Source organism: Rhinolophus sinicus, linkage group LG04 (assembly GCF_036562045.2).
Source record: "Rhinolophus sinicus isolate RSC01 linkage group LG04, ASM3656204v1, whole genome shotgun sequence".
Classification (NCBI taxonomy): domain Eukaryota; kingdom Metazoa; phylum Chordata; class Mammalia; order Chiroptera; family Rhinolophidae; genus Rhinolophus; species Rhinolophus sinicus.
Window position 1 is genome coordinate 173,644,881 of NC_133754.1, and position 22,809 is coordinate 173,667,689.

The 22,809-nt window shown below is 40.4% G+C and overlaps 1 protein-coding gene across 4 annotated transcripts in view; it reads right to left on the minus strand.

The window, feature by feature from the left end:
* ASTN2 (astrotactin 2) overlaps window positions 1-22,809 on the minus strand; it is an 839,920-nt gene that overhangs the window by 306,940 nt on the left and 510,171 nt on the right. For all 4 annotated transcript variants that reach the window (XM_074330925.1, XM_074330926.1, XM_019731189.2 and 1 more), the window contains one exon: window positions 13,447-13,613. In XM_074330925.1, coding sequence (XP_074187026.1) covers window positions 13,447-13,613 — 167 coding nt within the window. The remainder of the gene's footprint in view (window positions 1-13,446; window positions 13,614-22,809) is intronic.

Genomic DNA, 22,809 nt, shown 5'->3' on the forward strand with positions numbered 1-22,809 from the left:
TACCAAGGTTGAAGACTATTGCAAACACAAGGTTTTGATTGCCCTTGTAGCTCAGAGGAGATCCTTTTAGGAACACGGGCAGCACGCAGAGCAATTAGCCATCTTAGCAGCCTCTGATGGTCTCTCACCACCCAATCTTGACAACAACAGGGCCCTTGGCATCCCTTTGAGGCAGGGCAGGCTCCTCTATGGACCAAACAGGCATCTGAATGGGATGTGGAAACAATATTTGCAATTTTGGGGTTTGCAGAGGAAAAGAAATTTCTTGGAGAGGCATAGAGGGAGGAGGGAAGCAAGTGTCTCAGCCCCGTTGAAAACAATCAACCCAGACACTGGGATTCTTTGAGTGTCTACCTGTTCATGGTCCTTTGCTAGGCACTAGGGATAGGGTGCACATCATAAATAAGACCCGCAAGATAGCAGGCTGCTCAATTGGAGAGACCTGCATAAATATCTTTTTTGATCCTTTGGACCTCTCTGAACCCCGGGAAGCAGTCTCCAGTTTCCTCATCTGTACAACGAGGTAGATATTCCTATGCTACCTTAATTCACTAGGCTACTATGAAGTCCCATGAGACATTAGTTGCAAAAACAGGAATTACAAGTGTGGGGACAGAGCCCCAGAAAGTAGTTTCCAGGCTCTCGGCCTCACATAGACAGGTGCTGGTTCAGGTAGTAAATGGCCATCAGCTGTGGCTAGTTGGCCATCAGCTATAACCAGTGAGCCATTGGCCACTAATATAACTGCTGGGACTACGCTAGCAGAAAAAATGGGGACTAGCAAGATGATGGTGGCTGAGCTAGCAAGAGCGGATTGCAGAGAGGCGGATGCCTCCAGAGAGAATATAGTGATATGACTCCCCTACTTATGGCTCCGTGGGTGTTCCTTTTTGGCCTCACTGTGTCCTGCGTTCTTATGTGGGGAGCGGGAGCTGAGACCCCGCCAGACGCCCTGCATGACAACAAGGTACTTAACAAAATCCTAGTAAGCATAGCAATGCTGGTGTTTCTATTTTTTGAGCATATAATATCCACTGGGTGCTTCATACACCTCCTTTCTAACCATGAAAAAAAAAAGGTAGTATCATTCCTGCTTTACGCAGAAGCAAAAGGAGAAGCCAAGAAATAAAGCATGTCACACCGTTAAGTGTCAAGCTGGCATTACAATCTGGTCTGTTTAGCAAAGAAGGCATCTTGTTCTCCTCTTGTTTCTCTAAATCCAGCTGTTTCTAGTTGCAAGATATGACCCTGGTCAGTCTGTTTGGGTTGGAGGCAGTGGAAAGCAAGTGATCTCTTAGTTGCCTTTCTTCCATGAGATGGAGCAAGGATCTATTGAATCTGATCACAAAGAGACGCAGGAACTCATACATGAGAAGGGAGAGGCTCTATGACATGGTTTGGGAAGAAAATGTTCCCAGGTGGCAGGAACCAATAGCTGATGCAAGAGATATGGAACCCAACTGAAGGCAGGGAAACAAAGAGGCAGAGCTGAAAACTTGACCCTACATCACTCCAGTGAAAAACCAGGAATGTCTCAGGCATGAAGCAAGCTGTCACTCTTTTCTTGCCCTCCTCTAATCCCCAGCATCTTAATTGTCTTCCTAATGTTTACATGCTCCTGCCCAAAGCACAGTAGAAAGTTCTTGGAAGAAGGCCTGTCCTAGTGCTTTGGTTAAGTTGATTTCCCCTTCTTTTGTATCTGTTAAATGTGAGTAGCTCTCCTTTGATAAAATTGCAGTACAGATGAAATCAGTTATATATACGTGCAAAGTATATTGTTATGTGCTCAATAAAATCTAGTTCCATCCATTTATCTCAGGAGGTTCCCAGCAAATCTGAGGAATGATTTACTGAATAGAGTTCTCGCTCCTTGTCTCTCTCTGTGCACACACACACAACACACATACACACATGTGTGTGCACACACACACATGCACACACACATGCACAAGTATGCACACACATGAATAATTACACTTCTGTTGTGAATAGTAGAACATTACCAAAGTCGACAGAGAAAACTGTTCAAGTTCTTACTTCCTGTTCCAGTGGTCAGCCTTGGTAACTATTACGCATTCTTCTAGAGTTTTTTCCAACGCATTTAGAGATACACATTAAATACACAGTACATATGAGGCATGCATATATTTGTACCTCATACTACTTCTTGCAGATCTTTTCAAATCAGTATTCATAGAGATCTATCTTTTTAATGGTTATTTGGCATTGCATAATATAAATGTACCATAATGCTTTTAGCTAATCTTTATTGATGGGTTTTTGGTTGTTTATAGCTGTTTGCTATTACAAATTGTGCCACAATAAAGATCTTTGTACATATATCTCTGCACATATATGTGTTTCTCTAAAAGAGATTCTTAGAAGAAGGATTGCTGGGTCAATGTTTTATGAATTTTAAAATTTTGATAGATCTTCTAAATGACCATCTGTAGACACACTACCAGTTTACAATTCTATCACTGATGAATGAGACAGCCCATTGCCCACATCTTTCATGTTCATTACTGCCAAACTAGGATGTGGAAAAATAACTCATTTTTATTTGGATTTGCATTTCCGTGATTACTGGTGAGGTTCACCGTCTTTTCATGCCTTGGGCCTGTGTATTTCTCCTTTTGTAGATTGACCATGTGCTTTCACTATTTTTCTATTGCAACATTGTCGTTTTCCTTACTGGCTTGTATATGTTTTGCACATTTTCTGGACAGATACCCTTCACATTCCATACATATTAAAATTTCCTTCCAGTCTGTACTTGTATTTTAATCTTGCTTTTCATATCATACAACCTCTTTATCTGGGTCCTTTGTTGCTTCTGAATTTGTGCAATGCTTAGGAAGCCACAAGATGATAAAACATATGTCTGTATAGTCTTCTAATATTTATATAGGTTTCTCATCTTCAGTTTTTTAATGTGTGTGGAATTAAATTTTGTGCATGGTAGGAGAGGTTCTTTTAACTTAATTACTTTTATAATGAGAAATAATTACCTGAAGGGTATATCCTTTCACTAATTTGAAATGCTATTTTGTCATAACACTACATCCCTTTGCATACCATGTAGTGCAAAAACTACCTTGCCTAGACTTTTCCTGATTTAATTATCTGTTTATTCCTGCAAGAGTTCTACACAAGTTTAATTACTAGAGCTTCATAGTGCAGTTTGGATATAGTGAAGTAAGTCTGCTTCCCATCGTGAACACTAATTTTCTATTTCAAAATTTTCTCACTATTCTTACCCATTTTTCCTTCAGATTAATTCTAAAGTTGGCTTGTCAAGTTCCATATAAAACACTAATGGAATTTGGGGTAGTATTGCATTGAATTTGTAGACTAAATTGGGGGAAGGTTTAATTTTTTTTTTTCTTTAAGAAATACGTATTGAGAGTCAACTCTGTGCTAGGCACTGCTGACAGCTGTGGCAGAGATGGCGTCTTGTGTTCACCACACTGGGTTCTGTTCTTGGACATGTATTGTTGACAATGATTCTAAGCTTCCCTTGCAGTTGGGCCACAGGGACCATGTGACTGGATTCTGAAGGACGGAATCTGTGCTGACATGACACAACTCACTGACAGATCCAGCTCTTTTAAACATCCTGTGTGTTGGTCAAGCTTTCTCTTTTCCTGCTACGGACGGCTTGGGGACCAAATGTTCCAGATGCATCCTGCAGGAAGGAAGTGGGCTGCCTCACTCACAATGGATCTTGCATGAATAATAAACAAACTTCGGTGTGCAAGCTTCTGGTTTGGGAGGCTTCCTTTGTTACAGCAACATAGCTCATCTTATACTAGCTGACTGATACAGCATCTTTACAGTTGTGAATCTTGTAATTCAGAAAACATAGTTTGCATCTCCATTTATTAAGTCTTCCTTTAAACCCTCCTTTAAGACTTTCGGTTGTAAAAGTCTTGCATATATCTTGTAGGGACCTTATACATAGACATTTACACAATACACCTCTAGAGGCATGTATTTTGGATCCAAGCCAAAAGAGTCCAAATCCTGATTCCACCACTTATTGACCGTGTGACCTTGGACAAAATGCTTAACCTCTCTGTACTTCCTTTATTTATCTCTAAAGAAATTTCATCATAGTGCTATTGTAAGAATTGCGTTATTTTTGGAATACAGTATGAAAAGCATAAAGTACAGCGATAGCTTCTTTTACTATAATCTTTTCCACTTCATCAATAGGATCAGTTTTTCACTTATGTTTTCCTTTATATTTTCTAGTTAGTTATTGCTGATATCGAGGAAAGCTATTACTGATCTGTGTAAGTTGATTTTTCATCCTACCACATTAGAAACTCATCAGTTCTAATATGTCTAACAGATTTTACCAGATGGATGAGTATATATTTGTCCAGTTTGAGTATTAGGATTATGCTAGCATTTGGAATATATTAGAAAACTGTCCTTTTATTGTCTTTCTCTAGATCGCTTTATAGAAGATAAAGGTTATCCATTCCTTGATGATTTGATAGGACCTGCCGATAATCTACTGGGCTTGATGTCTTCTTTTCAATGATAGCTATTTAGTTATCATGTCAGTTTATGTTATCTTTCTATTTAGATTTTCTACAGCATCATGGTTTTAAACTTGGTAATTTATATTTTCCAAGAAAATAATGCATTTTATCAAGACAGAAATTTATTGGTATAAAGTTGCACGCAGTATTCTCATTAAATTTGTTTTATCTTCTGTGCTCATACGGTTATGTCCGTAGCTCATTCCTAATGTGCTTATTTGTGTTCTCTCTTCTCTCGCCTTTGAACAGACTTTTGCATTTTATCGATGAGACTCCTTTCATGTCTTCCTATTTCATTTATTTCAGCGTTTGTTTGCATTAATTCCTTCCTGCTGCTTTCTTTGACTTTGTTTTAGAATTCTGTCTCTGGCTTCTTGAGTTGAAGTCTTCATTTGTTTATTTTCAATCTTTCTTGCATCTTAATAAATGCCTTGGAGCTTCTGATTACTGTTTGGTCCACACATTGCAAGAGTTTGATTTGCAGGCTTCCGGCTCCTGCTCATTTCTAATGAGGTGGTAATTTGAGGATTCGGTATTTTTTTCTTTACTTAGAAGGTTGTCGTTTTGTAATTCCCACGTAGATAGATTCACCTCCTAGCTAGATTGGTGTTAACATCTAATATTATCACATTCTCGTCTGAGAATGTAGCTTGTACAATTTCTGCTTTGGTGAATTCATTGGGATTTCGTGCCCCCTAACTTAAGGAAGACACAAGGTGTCTAGTTCAGATTTGGGATCTAATTAAATCTGAGATCAAATAGAAGCTGTACCACTTACCAGCTATATGACCCTGATCAAATCTGTAAACTTCCCGAGGCCTCAGGGTCATAGTCTATTAAATGGGGACAATACTGATCCTTACCACAGAGCTGATGTGAGAATCAAAGACAACCTACACAAAAGATAAAATAGTATCTATTGTTTAGTAGACAATTTACACATCAGCTGTTATGGTAATCATTAGTGTTATTATGACTGTTCTATTATGATCTATGATTGTCATGTGATCTATTAGTGCATTTACACTTCCCAAGGCAAGCAAATTTATTTCCGGTGGTTTTCAGATCCTAGTTGCTGCCTTCCCTTTAGATTTCTTATAGCCAGTGGATTTGCCCTTCTTTGACTTTTCTTTTCTTTTTTTTTTATTTATTCAAACTACATAATAGGCAACTTCTCTGTGCTATTCACTGAAAATAAATTTTATTCAAGATTCCACAGTCTAGTATAATTGTTTTCTATACATGACCTGATTTGTTCCTTATTTCAACCTGTGGTAGATAGAATAATGGTCCTCCAAATTGTCCACGTACTAATTCCCAGAATTTGTGAATGTGTTACCTTCCATAGTAAAAGGAACTTTGCAGATATGATTAACAATTTTCAGATGGGCAGGTTTTCCTGGATTATCTTGGTGAGCTGAACGTAATCATAAGGGGTCTTGTAAGAGCACAGGAGGCAGACAAGCGTCAGAGTCAGAGAAGACCATATGACTTGGAAGCTGGAGAAGCAGGCTGTGCCTCTGGTCTTGCAGTCTTGCCAATGCCTGGATTTTAGGAATTCTGACTGCCACAACTGTAAAGTAACAAATCTGTTTTGTTGTAAGCCAGTATGCTTGTGGTAATTTCTTTGCAGAAGCATTAGGAAACTAATGCATAGCACTCACAGTGAGGTATTGCTCCCATTTTCAGATAAGAAAACTGAGGTTTAGAGAATTTAAGCAACTTGCCCATGGAGATATATCATGTTAACAGTGGTGGTAGGAAGTTAACCTAGGAGTTCCTATTTCAAGGAGAGAGAGAGAGAGAGAGAGAGAGAGAGAGAGAGAGAGAGAGAGACATAGAGAGACAGAGATTGTGTGTCCATATTACAACTGTAGGCTCATGGTGATTTTCCTTTGCTTGGGGGTAGAAAAGGATTCTGGCTCAGCAGGACAGGAAGGAGGGGAGATAAAAGGCCCAGGGTCGCTTAGTAAGACCCTAAGACATGCAGGGAGAAAAAAAATAGGCACTGATAAAGGTCAATATTCCTCCGAGTTTTGAAAGGTGAGCAGCTCTCTCCCTCAGGGTACCTCAGGGCACAGGATGATTTATGCAAAAGTCTGTTTAGTTGGTTTCTTGTTTTTAATTTTATTTTTGTACCAAACGACATAATTATAGTGCTCCTTTAGAACACTCTGTCGTCTGGGAGATTTTCTTACAGAAATTCTAAAGAGTGCTGGATCACAGGAAACCTGCCAAGATGTGCATGAGACTATATTTATACATATGCCAAAATGGAAAACATAAAATGAGTACAAAGATACAAACTGGGCATTTTAGCTGAAGGCAACGAACATGTTACCCTTAATATCCCCATCACATTACAGAGAGTACTGGAACTTGATGGGACTTTATAGCTTGTACCATAAAACCTTATACGTGTTTAGTCAAGAGCATGTTTTTCTTAGTCCTCATAGCAGCATCATGAGATGGGGACTTTCTTTTCCACCTTGCCATGCAGGATCCCGAGGCTTGGCATTTTCAACGCCTTGACCAAGATCCCATGGAGACTTTGGAAACATCAGAGCCTTGACTTTGGATCTTGACTCCACATCTAGTGCCTGTTCCACTTCAGCACACACGACTTCTTCCAACGTGCTTGTTTTTCCAAATAGCATTTATACCGTATTTCTTTATTTAGTCATGTGACTACTTTCTCAGCCACTCATTCCTCAATGGCTTATGGAATCAATACAATTATTCATTGGAATGCCTAGATTACAAACCATTTTTTTTTTTTTTAACAGAGAAGGGAATCAAGTCCTAGAAAAAATGAAAAATAGAGAAAAGTGAAGGGTAAGAAGCACTCCAGGAACGGCACATCCCATAGACGTGGACCAATGTGAGAGATGAATCTAAGTGTCCTACAACCAAGGCAAGAGAGAAACCCATGCCTCTGAGCTTTACTGATCCTGATATCGACGAGAAATCCACTCTGGGGTCACCAGGGCCAGGACTCTTTGTGACCTAGCAGCTAAGGCCCTCCACTGCCTGAACCCCACTAACCAAAGTCACAGGAGTCTTTCTCATGAAGGTCCTCAGGATTATCTCAACACGATACAAAATGGAGTTTAGTGAAACTGTTCTCAGAGAGAGCTCCGTTGGAAGGCTTCACTTATGGGGAAAATTTAGAGTTTCTAGAAAGTCCACTTTGATTGCAATGTACTCCAGGGCATTCTTGAGAGGACAAGGGAGAGGAGAGGAGGGAAAGAAGGGAAAAGAAAGGAAAGGAAAGGGAAGGGAAGGGAAGGGAAGGGAAGGGAAGAAAAGGTAATTTCATGAGGAACTCTGGGCCAAATTATATACCATATTGTATCTACTTTCAGACCCCCAACATTGGGAAGAAACACTAATATTTCAGCTAACACTAAAAAGCAAACCAAAAAGATTCTCTAATTAAACTGTCAAACTAGTGGTGGTAAAACATATCCTAATTTCAGAGATGTTAAAATGTGGAAAACATGGGCACCTTAGAACCAATGAAACACGGTATATTTCACCACTGCAGGACTTGTCAGAGCCTTTACCATCCACAAGTACACTGTGAACCTTCAAAAGGCAGTTATAGAATACAGATTTCCCCATGGGTCTGACCACTGAACTTCCCTATTTTGTCTTTAAAATAGTTCATGAAACTAATATTCCATAAAAGCCACACTGGAAAACACCTATCTGAACAAATGGATGGATTTCATGTGCTTCCATCAATTGTCTGTGAATATGACTTTCACCTGAGCTTTTGCAAATATTTCAAACAGCAGAGAGCATATGGTTGTAATGTTTAACAAGAACCTGGAACATAGATATTCTATGTTAACTATGAGTGGTAAATTCCACATCCTTCAATCAGGAGTCAGAGGGGTGAGAGCTCAGGCCTAAGCTAAACGTTGGAAACTGCAACGGAACAAGTGCTTGAATGAATGCCACCCTCCACCCCCAACACCTGTGCAAGTAGACACTGACAGTCTAAATTAAGATCTCGTAGTCCACTCTGTGGGTCATCGTTTTCTACTATTTGAGTGGACCCCAGCTTCAACAATGAAAATAAACAGCTTCCAGTTAATGACGGATTTTAAACACATGTATTTGTCTCCTCTCCCTCCTGAATCACTTAGAAATGACATTAAACATATAGGCTAGTAATAGGGCTATTTGAGGCTGGACATGATCTCTGAGGCCATGTTTTCAAATACATTTTCATTACATTTTTAATTCAATTATATTTAATCACATTGAATAGATTCAAATTAGAAGAGAGAAGCCTGGGATAGCTCCTGTCCCGATTTCACCTCCTAACTGGCTGTGACACCCTCTGGGCCTCATTTTCTTCCTCTAAATGATCTGAGAAATAGCGAAACTTCAAAAATATTGATGACATTGCTGACTATTTCTTACATAGAAATATATAAGAAACATTTTTCTTAGTGAATCATATGAGGAAAAGGTGTATACCCTCTGGGGAAAAAAAAACACAAGAAAAAAAAAAAATCACAGCCTTCTTTTTCCTCAAGCAAGGACAACTATATAATCAACCTTTTTTTTTTTTTTTTCTGTTTACTTTGGTTGCCAAGAAGCACAGAGTTAAATTTATCTCATATTGAGACATTCTCCCATTTCAGGCTCCTGAAACCATCCTCTTCCTTACCCTTTCTCTCCTTAGAAGTGGCTTTGATCAGTCCTATCTGTAGAGTATCCATTATTTACAGGTTGGATTTATGTGCATAATATTAAGTTCTCTTGAAAGAATGCACAGTATACATTGTAAACATACACACACACACAGAGGAAACAAATACGGTTGCTAGGTAACCTGCCAAGGTCTTAGAGGAAGGTAATGTTCCCTCACCTATAAGATTTCTTTCTAAATGTGTCAGCTTAGTATTCAATGACCTTCTCAACCTATCTCAGATTTACCTGCTTCTCTACCATACGGGTACCTGTGCCCTACCAACGTCAGTCAGGACCAAGTGAGGCTCAAACACCTGTCCTCAGGGTTCTCTTTGCCTCCAGTGAGCAAGGACTTGTACTCAATACTTCTGTGCGTTCTCAGCATCCCACAAAAGACTGGGCACGGAGTAGGTGCAACCAATCTGAGGTAGATAGATTCCTTAATTCAACAATTATGGTTTTGAAGAAGTCATTGGGCCAAACCATGGCGAATGACAACGGGGACACACATGTGACTAAAACCCAGTCCTTGCTCCTGAGGAGTTCACAGGGTGATGGGGAGCAGACAGGAAAGCAGGTAAGTCAACAGAGCAGGGGGGCTCCCATGGGGAGAAGCATGGGTGGGGATGGAGGGGTAAGTGACCCCAGAGAAAGGATTCTTCACTCATTTGGGGGGAACTTGGCCTGACTCGAGGTTGATAACCAGGGTAGCTAGGCAGAGGTCCAGCCTGTGAGGGGTGTCATGATTTCACAGGGACACATTGGAACTTAAGGCTAAATGTAAACGGCCCTCCCCCTTGTAAGAGGGTCTTGTGGGTAGAAAGGGAAACATACCAACCAAAATAAAACAATAAAAAGTCCTTTCTTGGCATACCCTAACCCCACTCAATAATTATTAAGCCAATATTTAAATATAATCCACTTGAAAGGACAAGATATTTTGTTATCTAGCTCCAGGGTAACTGCCCACCTCACCCCTGCACCCCTGTGGAGCTCAGAGAAGTCTTGCTGGAAATGGTGATGTGATGCCTGCACCGAGACTAGGAGATGACACTGAGCTGTCCAAGCTAAAGAGCCAAGGGCAAATGGTAAGGGTACAGGGGAGGAGGAAAGAAGAGGCAGAGGGAACAATGTCAAAATCCAGAAGCTGGAGCCAAGAGGCCAAATTCAGGAAGAGGGACATAGCTGGAAATCAGCTGGAAAGGCCGGACTGGGAACAACTTCCGTAGCCATGTTAACTGAGGAACTTCATTTAACAATTTTAAATCGAGCACCTACTATATGTCAGGCACTGTCCTAGGTACTGGAGATAGACGTAAACCAGACCTACAATTCAGTCATTGAATGATTAACTGAGGTGGCTTTATACCTATTAGACTAATTACAACGACAATTTACCAAGTGTTTCAATGTGCCAGCCTTTGTATAATTTCATGAAATCCTCATCATGATGCTACAGTCACATCTGATTCTGCTTGAGAGAAGAGGCTCAGAGAAGTTTAGGGATTGCTCAAAACCATAGGGCTAGAAGTGGCCAGTGGCCAGCAGTGACATCCAGTCTGTCTTGACTGAGACTGGAGCCAGGCTTGGGTTTGAATCTGATGCCCTTCCTTACCAGCTGTGTGACCTTGGGCAAGTTCCTCAACCACTCTGTGTCTGGTTTTCTTGACAGTAAAGGGGACCATAAGGTTATGTCCCTGTAGAGTTGTTCTGAGAACTAAATGGGCTAATGTGCACAACACACTTAGCGCAGTCGCGGCACACAGGGAGCGCTTTGTAAATGTTAGCTGCTATGATTGCAAAGGGGTTTGTTAAACTTGCACCCAATACTCTCTTAGAAAAGTCAGAGGTTTGAGCAAGCTGAGAAGGTCCTCTTGAATGAGGGTTTGCTTTTCTTGCTTAATTCACCAGCATGCCATTTCTTTAGAACAACTTTTGCACAGTATCTGCTAATAGTTTTCATTGTTTTGTTTATAGTGCTTCTAATAATGGTGGGTAACTCCTCATTTGCATCCTTCGTAGACAATTTTCAAATGTGTTGACAGTGCGGTTGGTTTTAGGAGACCAGGGTTTTCTTTTTTTCTTTTTTTGTCCTGTTTATCAACATCTGAATGGGCTTCAACAGCTCACAGCACATTCCCACCCATTCAATCTAATTTAATGCTTTCAGAGACCTTTCCAGGTAAGGAAGGTTAGTTCTCCCTTGCCTCCCAGAACAGAAAACCAAGAGGCTGAGCATCTAGGGTCACTGAGCAAGTGGGGGGGGGGGCTATTGTCTTTACTATCATTCACTTTAGTTATTTTAACAAACACAGACAGTTCTAACTCCCTGCAGGGCACGAATCCAAACAATTTCGCAAATATTCATGTAAATTGTGATGTAATTAATGTGATGCATTTAGTCTTTATAACAACTATGGAGAGATACTATTATTATCTCTATTTTACAGATGAGAAAACTGAGGCACAGGGACATTAAACAACTTGCTCAAGGTCACGCAGAGCATTACATTACTAGACCTGTGCAGTTGGGCATGTTACTTCACCTTCATGGAGTTTTATTAAGCGTAAATTATTTTGCACTCTCTACAGCGAATATTACATTGAGGTAGATATTGTTACAATTTTAGAGATGAGGAAACTGCAGGTCAGGGGTCCAAGGTCAGAGAGTTAAAGATCTAGGATTAGATCCCCACTCTGTGGATTTCCCTTGACCTCAGCAGAGTGCTATGGGTGGAGGGTGGTAAGAGTTACTAAATCGAAATCCGTTACTGGTGTCCCTGGGCTGTAGCTGTTATTGTTTGCAAGAGAAGGGCACCTCACCCAAAGTATGCAGGGAGAAAAATAACAATGATAAGAATATAACTGATTCTGTATTCAAGGCTCAGATCGAAGCCCATGCATAATTTACTGAACACTGCCCTGCAGTCACTTAAACGGTGGAGAGACAGACTACTATGAATTCAGGTCTGCATACACTAATTTAGTTCTTATTTATTCTACCGATGCATATCTAGGGCTGCTCCAACACCTGCTGGAAGGCACCTGAAGCCCCGAGTGTAACTGGGGCTAGGGAAGGAGATCCTGAAATAAACCCCGCAAGGAGAACTGGACCCCTCAGATGAGGACCATGCAGGTAAAACCAATTTTCTGTTAAACGGTGATTAAACCTATACATACCCGCCACCCTCTTTTTTGTAATATGCAAGACTGAAAAAGTTGTTACATGCCTTATTCTGCTTTTCTATCTTAGTAAAGCACTGAGTATACTTCAATGACTAACAGTCACGCGAGCATAGAATAATTTTTCTGAGTCACAGAATGTGAAAAGATGAGCAAATTTTCTAACACGAAGACATCACCAGAAAGGGAACACAGAGAAGCAGAACTGCTGCCATTTTCTTGAGTAGTTGCTGAGGACCGAACACAATGCTAGATGCTATGTATGTACGAAAGGGGTAGCGACCACTGAGTCCTCTACCTGGGAGACGAGGTACATTGGAAGAAAGGGTAGGCATTGTTGTCCAAAGATCTCATTTCACAGGTGGTTAAACACTGGCTCAGAGAGGGGAAGTGACTTGTCCCAGGTCACTCAGCAAGTTGGTAGTAACTAGTGTGTCCCTTCTTTCAATCTCAGGCTAATTTTAAAACTCCAATGAGCTTTTGGCATTTGTCTGCATTATTCCTTTCCACCTCGCTTCCCCCAGTTAATTATCCTTGCACTTAGGGTGCAGAGAAGCTAAACTTTGAACGTGGCACTACTAAATTCCTGCCGAAACAGAGTTGAAAGCCTGGGCGAAGCCTGTGTTCTTGGGACACCTACTGGTTTCTTAGTGCACCTGCGAGGGGCCTGCATCTGTCTCCTAACTACACTGACCAGGGCTGCAGGGCAATGCAGAAGGTGGAGGAGGGGAGGGAGAGCTGGGGGGGCAGATTTGGGCAGAAACGAATCCGGACCCCAAGACACAGCCTGAGCATGGGTTCTATTTATTATCATTCCTCCTCCATTCTTCCCAATAGCCAACAGAAGGTTATTCTTGCCTGTTGCCTCTTCGGCTGAAAGAGCAGAGGCAGAAAAGCCATTTCTTTGGAAGTCAGGCCCAATCTGACTGAGGTGTAGTTCCCGACCTTTATTCTGCATCCCCCATCGCTGGTCAGGGACTGGCTGGGCTTCGGGGACACTCACCCGCAGAACATGAAGATGGTGCTGGAGGTGGCGTCGTAGGGCAAAGGCAGCGTCTGCTGTAAGCACAGCTGCTCACAGCCGCCATTGAAGCCATCGGAGCAGTCGATGCCTTTGGAGTGATCGTAGCATCCAGAGCCATCCTTCATGGGCTTGAGCTCTTCAGGACACTGCTCCGAGAGAAAGAAACGGGAGTTATGGCTGAGGAGGCGGCGGATCCCATCACACCCTCTCCTCCCACCTTCTGAAAAAGTGCTGGTGTTGGGTACCAATAAGAAAGGTTCAAAGTTTCCTTTGGCCAACAAACAGCTGTGTGGCCTTGGGTAAGTCCCTTTACCTCTCCGAATCTCAGTGTGTCTACCTGTAAAACGGGCCTTTTGTCAATATCTGCCTGGTAGAGTTGTGAGACTGAAGGGAGATACTGTCTGCAAAGTGTTTAGAATGCTGTGGCTCCTGGGGCAATCATATAGCAAATATGCTATTGATATTGCAGGAATCATCATAACTATGTTTATTACAGTTGTTGAATAAGGTTTGCTGCTATAAAGGTCATTTACAGAAGCTGCCAGATACAGTTTAAAGAGCTCCTAGTCAACATGAGTTTAAATTCAAACTCTTCCCCTTCTCTCTGTCAGATCCAGAGCAAGATCCCCTCTCTGGGCCTCAACTTCTTTATCAGTTAAATGGGCACAGCACCTACACCTGTGAATTTGTTAAGACGCTTAGGCTGATCATGGAGGTGTGACCCAGTTTAAACTTCAAAATTTGGCCCCAATTTGGTACTCATCAAATGTGAGGTCTCTTCCTGTCGGTCCCGAATTTGTCACCACTTCTCCATCCTTGTGGCTGGAGCCCTGCATGAAATACCCTCAGACTCACATCAATGGCCTGTGAAGAGTCTGGCTGGCTTCCCCTACACCAGCCTCCCAATTGCCACTGGAGGGATATTTCTCAATAGCCTCACTTTCCAGCTTAAATAAATGAAGGTGTTTTAAACATCTACAATGACTGGCATTTCTGTCTAAGCAAAGCCCTCTGCCTTGCCAGGGGCACATTCATGCCTCCCGGGAACCAGATGGCTGCCCCCTGGCCCCTAAGAAACCCCAACGATGCCAACCTTGAGTGACCTCAGCCGCATGCTCTTGGCACCGGCTACGTGCCCTGTGAAAGGAAGGGCTTACACTGTAGGGGCAAGTGGCTATTTATTGAATTTAGTTTTCCATTATTTGATGAGGATGAGCTCATCTCCAGTCCAGCAGGTGGAGAAACGGTTCCAAGTCTCTGGCATTTGGGAGAGAAAATGAGGAACTAGGTTTCAATTTCAGTCACCCTGCCGGCAATTCCTGTCCACAAAGATTAACACCCAGAGCCCAGCCCTCTTCATCCATCACTGGACATTGCTGATTAAAACACCCTCCCAACGGATCTCTCCCTCCCAACCAGCACCCCGTTCTCTCCCCCTGCACAACATCAATAACAAAACACACACACACACACACACACACACACACACACACACACATTAATTTACAAAACACACAGTAACAAACAAAAGGCCAGCCCTCCTGGAAATTAAATTTTGTGTAAGAAGAATTCATAATTACAGATGCACAACCGAGTTGCTGGAGACATTTGAGACTGGCGCCAGGAAGGGTGACGGAGAAAGTAGGTTATAAATGGCCTTTGTCAAACTGCAGAAAAGGTTATATAAAACTGGCTACATTTTGTGCTTAAAAAGAAAAATCAATTTTCCGTGCAAGGAAAAGGCTGTACATATTAATACAAGCTCACAGAAAGCCTCTGCTTGTTTGGGAGCATTTACTGTCGGACAGGAGGGCACTTGGACATAGGGTCACTTGGAGCCATTTGCTGGTGCTATGGCTGTGTCTCTGTCTGTCAGCACAGACTCGGGTGAGCGCTGCTGAAAGGGACAGCTGACCTTCTCACCAGGTAACAGGAGCTATCTGGGACAGGGTGTCACTCACAGTTCCTCCCATCTCCTGCTGATTCCCAAACACGTGTGCTCTTTAATCCAGGCCCAATCTAAACACTTTACCTGCATTTTACTTCATCTTCACAGCAGACCTATGAGGTAGCATGGTGGGCTGATAATGCTCCCAAAGAGATGTCCACCTCCTGACCCCTGGGACTTGTGAATGTTACTTTCCATGGTAAGTAGATGTGACTTAATTAGCTCCTGAGATGAACAGATCACCTTGGATCATCCAATGCTGTTGCAAACATCCTCACAACGGAGGCACAGAGAGATTACGCCCACAGAGAAGAAGACCATCTGGAGGTAGAGCAGAGACTGGACTGATATGGCCACGAGCCTCACAGATGCTGCAGCCACCAGCAGTGGAAGAGGCTGAATTCTCCCCTACAGCTCTCGGGGGGTGGGCAGCCTTGCTGACATCTTGATTTCATGCTTCCAGCCTCCAGAGCTGGGAGAGAATACATTTCTGTTGTCTTCTGCCACCCAGTTCCTGGTAACGTGGTACAGCAGCCCTAGGAAACTAATACAATGCTTTCTGTTTCAAGCTGCTTGATTTGGGGGTTATTTGTTACGCGGCAATAGATAACCAACATGGTGAGACAAATGTGTCAAGTGCTTAGAACAGTACTCGGCAAATGGTACCTGCCGTTATGGGTATCCTGAAGGAACTCAGAATATAGTTTGAGAGATAAGAAATATATATCTCTGTCAGACACCAAGAAGGCAAGTATAACTCGAGAGGAAAAATGAAAACTCTGCTAAGATGAATGACTGGGGAATATCGGAATAGAGAGACATTGGTCAGGGGAGTCTTCTAAAGGTAGGAGCTGTCACTAGAGCAGAAGGGACACATCCTAGTATACTAGAAAGGGAACAAACAGAACCCTGGCGCAGGCACCACCACTCCCCTGCCCTGTGAACTTGGAGCTGCAGTGTCCTCTCTGCATGGGGGAGAAAGCTTAGAGATAAGAATGTGTGGGCTGAAAGCAGGCCTACATTCCATGCAGGGTTTCTGATACCAAGTATCTAGGCAAATGTTTCACCTCAGAGAAAGACTCACCTTCCTCATCCAGAGAATAATAATGCCTCTCCTGGAGTCAATTCTAAAGAGTCTATGAAAAAGCAACCTGAAGTGCCTGGCTCAGAACCAGCATATATTAGGCACTCAATAAATGAATACGATAGTTGCCTGTTTAATTATTTTAGGAAGCTGCCAAACTTTTCCAGGGTGGTTGTACTATTTTAAATCCCCACCAGCAATGTATGAGCAACCCAGTGTCTCCACATCCTCATCACTATTTGGTATTGTCAGTATGTTTTATTTTAGCTATCCTGATAGGTGTACAGTTATATCTCACTGTGGTTTTAATTTGCATTTCTCTACTAGTTAATGATGCTGAACATCTTTTGTGTTTATTTTCCATCTGTATATCCTTTGCAGTGAGATGCCTCTTGATGTCTTTTGCCCATTTTGTAATTGGATTTTTTGAGGTTTTTTTTTTACTATTAAGTTTTGAAGGTTCTTTATACATATACCCTCGACACTAGACTTTTGTCAGACATGTGATTTTCAAATATTTTCTCTCCCATTCTGTGATTTGTCTTATCTTCAAATGAGCTTTCACAGAGCAAATGTTTTTAATTTTGATAAAATCCAAGTTATCATTTTTCTCTTTTATGGACTGATCATACTTGGGAATCTAAGAACTTTATGCCAATTCCAAATCCCAACAATTTTCGTGTGTGTGTGTGTGTGTGTGTGTGTGTGTGTGTGTGTGTTCTGGAAGTGTTATAGCATTGTTTTACTGTTAATTCTATGATGCATTTCTAGTTAATTTTTGCATGAAATGTGAGGCTTAAATTGAGGTTTAATTTTTTTCTTTTTGCTTATGAATGGGCACTTCTTCCAGCACCCTGTTTTGAAAAGACCCCCTTTCTTCTGTTAAATTGCTTTTGTAACTTTGTAAAAACACAAATTTAGCTTATTTGTGTGGGTCATTTCTGGGTTTTCTATGCTGGTTCCATGAATGTATATATTTGTCCTTCCACTAGCACCACACAATTTGATTACTGTAGCATAAGGTCTAGATATAGGGTCAAGTGACTCCTTCTACTTTATTCTTCTTTTTCAAAATAAGTTTTTCCTGTTCTAGTTCCTGTACCCTTTCATATACATTTCAGGAAAAAAAATATTGCCTATATCTATAAAAAATTATGCGGCTGTTTTGATAGAAATTATATTAAACCTTTACATCAACATGAAGAGAACGGAGATCTTTACTATATTGAGTCTTCTAATCCATTCGTACCATTCAGTATGTCACTCCATTTATGTAGATGTTTTTTGGCTTTTTTTCATTGGCATTGTGTAGTTTTCAGCATACAGGCCGCATACATGTTTTGTTAGATTTACATCTAAGTGTTTCACTATTTTTCATTCTTTTAGCAATTGCAAATGGTACTTTAATTTTTATATCCGTGTCCACATGTTCATTGCTGGTATATAGAGATACGATTGATGTTGCATATTTTTCATGTATTCTGAGAACTTGAGGAATTCACTCGTTACTCCTAGGAGTTTATATGCAATTCCTTGAGACTTTCTACTTAGGTCATCACGTGATCTGCCAATAGGGGTAGTTTTATTTCTTCCTTTCTGATCTTTATGCCTTCTCTTTTCTTGCCTTATATGTTACAAGTGTCCCACAAAATTTTCTCTTTTCTCAGTTTCATTCAATTCAGTGTCATTTTTTTCCCTCTCGAGACTTCCTGGATTATTTAGAAGTGTATTGTGTAGTTTCCACATATATAGAGGTTTTTCTGTTATCTGTTATTGCTTTCTACTTTGATTCTAGTATGGCTGGAGAACATACTCTGTATGATTTGAATTGTTAAATTTGTTCAGAGTTTATTCATGGCCCAGGATGTGGTCTATCTTGCTAGGTGTTCCATACGCACTTAAAAAGAATGTGTGTCCTCTTTTTGTTGGACAGCGTGTTCTCCATTAACTAGATCCTTCTGGTTGATAATGTGACTGAGTTATTCTACAATGTTGATAGTCTAATTGTTCTAGCAGTTGTTGAGAGAGGACTGTTAAACTATCCAACTATGAATGTAGACTATTTTTCATTTCAGTTCTATTAGTTTCTGCTTCATATATTTTTAGCTCCGTTGTTTGATGCATGAATATTTAGGATTGCTATGTGTTCTTTGCGAACGACCCTTTCTTTATCTTATGATGCCCCTCACTAGTAACTTTCTTTGCTCTAAGGCCTGCTTTATCTGGTATTAATATAGCTTCTCCTACTTTTGTTCGATTTGTGTGAGGTGTGACAATTAAGTCTGCGAACCTGTTGCGATGACGATGCTAATTTTTTTTGACATCAGAGGGATTATTCATTATGAATTTGTACCAACTAGACAAACAGTTAACCAAGTTTACTATTTGGAACTGCTGAAAAGGCTGAATCAAAAAGTTAGATGATCTGAACTTTTTGCCAACAATTCATGGCTCTTGCATCACGACAATGCACCAGCAAACATGGCACTGTCTGTGAGGGAGTTTTTAGCCAGTAAACGAATAACTGTATTGGAACACCCTCCCTACTCACCTGATCTAGCCCCTAATGATTCTTTTCTTTACCTGAAGATAAAGGAAATATTGAAAGGAAGACATTTTGATGGCATTCAGGGCATCAAGGGTAATACAATGATCACTCTGAAGGCCATTCCAGAACAAGAGTTCCAAAATTGCTTTGAAGGGTGGACTAGGCACTGGCATCGGTGCTTCCCAAGGGAAGTACTTTGAAGGTGACTAGTGATATTCCGTAAAGAGGTATGTAGATGTAGCACTTTTTCTAGGATGAGTTCAAGAACTTAATTGTCTTACCTCGTATATGTCTTTTTCTATATGTTTACTTTCAACCTGCCTAAATCATTGTGCACTGTACATTTCTTTTAGAGAGCATATATTTGGGTCATGTTTTTTAATCCTGTTTTTAATCTGTCAATTTCTGTCTTTTAATTTGTGTTCTTAGTTCAGTTACATTTAATGTGATTATTGATATTTTGGGACTTAAGTCTACTGTTTTATTTTCTGTTTCCTGATCTCTGTTTTTAATTTCTCAGATTTCTTTTTCTTGCTTTCCTGTGGATTATTTGAACATTTTTATAATTCCATTTTGATTTATTATAGTGTTTGGAGTACGTCTTTATATAGATTTTAGTGGTTGTTCTAGGAATGCATAACTTATCACAGCCTACAGGTGTCATCATTTCATCAGCTGAAGTGACTTACGTAGTCTCAGCAAAGAAGTAGAAGATATAAAGGAAAAGCAAATGAAAATTGTAGAACTGAAAAATACAGTAATTGAAATTTTTAAAGAAGCACAGTGTATTGCCTCAATAGGAGATGAAAAGGACAGAGGAAATAATCAGTGAATTTAAAGATAGAACAATAGAAATTACCCACTCTGAGCATTAAGATAAAATAGACTGAAAAAAAAGAAGAATACAGTTTCAACAACATGTGGAACTGTAAAATAAATATCTAACATTTATGTCATTGGAATCCCAAAAGGAGAGCAGAAAGAGAGTGGGAATCAAAAAGTACTCAAAGAAACAATAGCTAAAAACTTCTCAAATTTGGCAAAATGCATAAACATACACATTCAAAAAGCTGAGTATACCCCAACCAGGATAAACAAAGAAATCTACACCAACACATTATAGTAAAATTTCTGAAACACTTCTTAGTTTTTCAAGAAAAAAATATATTTTTTTAAAGCAAAGAGAGACAAATGACATCTTATGTATAGGAGAAACACAGTCTGAATGACGGCAGAATTATCATGGGAAGTCATGGAAGCCAGAAGAAAGTGGCACACCATTTTTCAAGTGTTGAATTAAAAAAAAAACCTGTCAACTCAGAATCCTATGTCCAATGAAATATCTTTTAGAAATGAAGAAAAAAATCAAGACATTGTCATATGAAAGAAAACTAAGAGAATTTGTCAACTGCAGACTTACTAAAAAAAAAAAAAAGAACGAGAACAAGAAGAACAAGAGCAAGAAAAGGAAGGAAGGAAGGAAGGAAGGAAGGAAGGAAGGAAGGAAGGAAAGAAAAGGAAGAAAGGAAGAAAGAAAAAAGAAAGACTAGCAAAAGTTTTCCAAACAAGAAATGGTAAAAGAAAGAATCTTGGAATATTGGGAGGGAAGAAAGAACGCAGTTAGCAAAAATGTGTGAATGCAATAGACCTTTCTTTTCCTCCTTAGCTTTCTACATTATGTTTGATGATTAAAGCAAAAATGATTGCCATGTCTGATGGGGTTGTAAATGTATTTAGAGGAATATTTAAGAAAATTATGTTATAAAGGGATGCTAGGGAGGTAAGGTTGATATATATACATATATATGCCCCCCAAAATGTATACACATTTTAATAAAGGAAAAAACTGTATTAAAATTGTAATACAATGAATGACACTAGCATTCATTTGATTAACACCATCTTTTGAGGGAACGTCATACTACATATTGCTACGATAATTCAATTCAACTTCAAAAAGTAATACATAGATAACATCTCTTAAAATGTGTACATTTTTTGGCACCCCTGGTATATATATGTTATATATATATATATAATATATATGTACATATAATATATATTATATATGTTATATATTATATATAATATATATTATATATAATAGATATTATATATAGTATATATAATAGATATTATATACAGTATATATAGTATATATATATAGTATATATGTATAGTATATATATTATATATGTGTGTGTGTGTCTGTGTGTGTGTATATATATATGTATATCATGTTTCCCCGAAAATAAGACCTAGCTGGACCATCAGCTCAAATGCGTCTTTTGGAGAAAAATTAATATAAGACCCGGTCTTATTTTACTATAAGACCGGGCATAATATAATATAATACCAGGTTTTACATTAATTTTTGCTAAAAAAAAAAACGCATTAGAGCTCATTGTCTGGCTAGGTCTTATTTTCGGGGAAACACAGTAGCTCTTACTTGGCCTTTGCTGGCACGGGTCGGGGAGGGGCAAGGTTTTTCTGTGATGTTTGGCTGGAGTAGAATGGGTATTGTATAAACATTTTCTGACTTTTGGCTGAAAAGAGCAGGCTTTGGAATGGGTTTTTCCGTTTTCTTTTGGGGTGGGGGTGGGGTTCGGGGTGGGACATATGAGAAAAACAGAAAACCCAAGGTAGTGACACCGTATCTTTGTTTGAGTCCTCAATCCCTAGGCCATCTGTCTGCCTTCTTCTCTCCACTTTTTAGTCTTGTATTTTATATGTAACCTACAGCGGTTTCAGTTGTATTTAGTGGGAGGAACAGGGAAAAGACCTCTCCTCTCCCACAACCTGTTTTTACAAAGCCCTAGAGCTAAAATGGCTTTCTTATATTTTTAAAGTTTTGAGGTTTTTTGAAAGGAAGAATGTCAGACAAACAAATAATAAAAAGACTGCATGTGACTTGCGATGCCAACAGTATTTACTACATGGTCCTTTTTCAAAAAAAGTTGCTCACCCCACCCCACGCCCAACTTCAGCCAGGAGAAGGCATTTTGAGTTTATTCTAAGTACAACCGGAAGGCACTGGAGGGTTGTTGGCAGAGGAGTAAAGTGATTTTATTTGCTACTTTAAAGAGATTACTGAAGTTGGTGAATTCAATTACCTGTAAGCACTGTCTCGGAGCTCATAAAAAGAGCCTTGGGAAGCAGGCTCTGTGGGACTAGCAGTGGGGATAAGAAAGGAGCAGGTCCCTCTGATAATACCCCACGCCTTGGAGGGCTTCTCTTTTGCCCCAAGATTTTACAGAAAGTAGGCGAGAGAGCTGAGGTCCAACCCAGGTCAGCTGGGCTCCAGAGATTCACCGTCCACATTCTGTTCCTCCTCAGACGAGGGCCCACAGGGAGACCCTGGGCCCGGATCCCTGAGCGTTAAGGCCTTGAAGATCGGAGTGAGGCGGGGCCCCTGGGCTTTCCCAGCTGTTTCTACCATAGGCTGGCCGTGCCCTGCTCCCACCAGCCTCCTACTCCTTCCCCTGTGCCTACGCTCCCTCCTTTCCAGCCCAACTTTTCATCAGTACCAAGCCATTTGTTTCTGTTTGTAATTATGCATTTTAATGTTCATTAATTATGGAATGCAAATTGCTCCGAGTACAAAATTTGTAATGAGCTGCTCTGCCACCCCACCCCCAGGTCTAGAAGATGGGCCAGCTGTTCTTAGAAGAAAGAAAAACAACCAACTGACAAAATAGAATAATTCTTCCTGGGGCCTGACTGACTCATATAGTAAACAAGCCTGGGGGATTTCCTGATGGT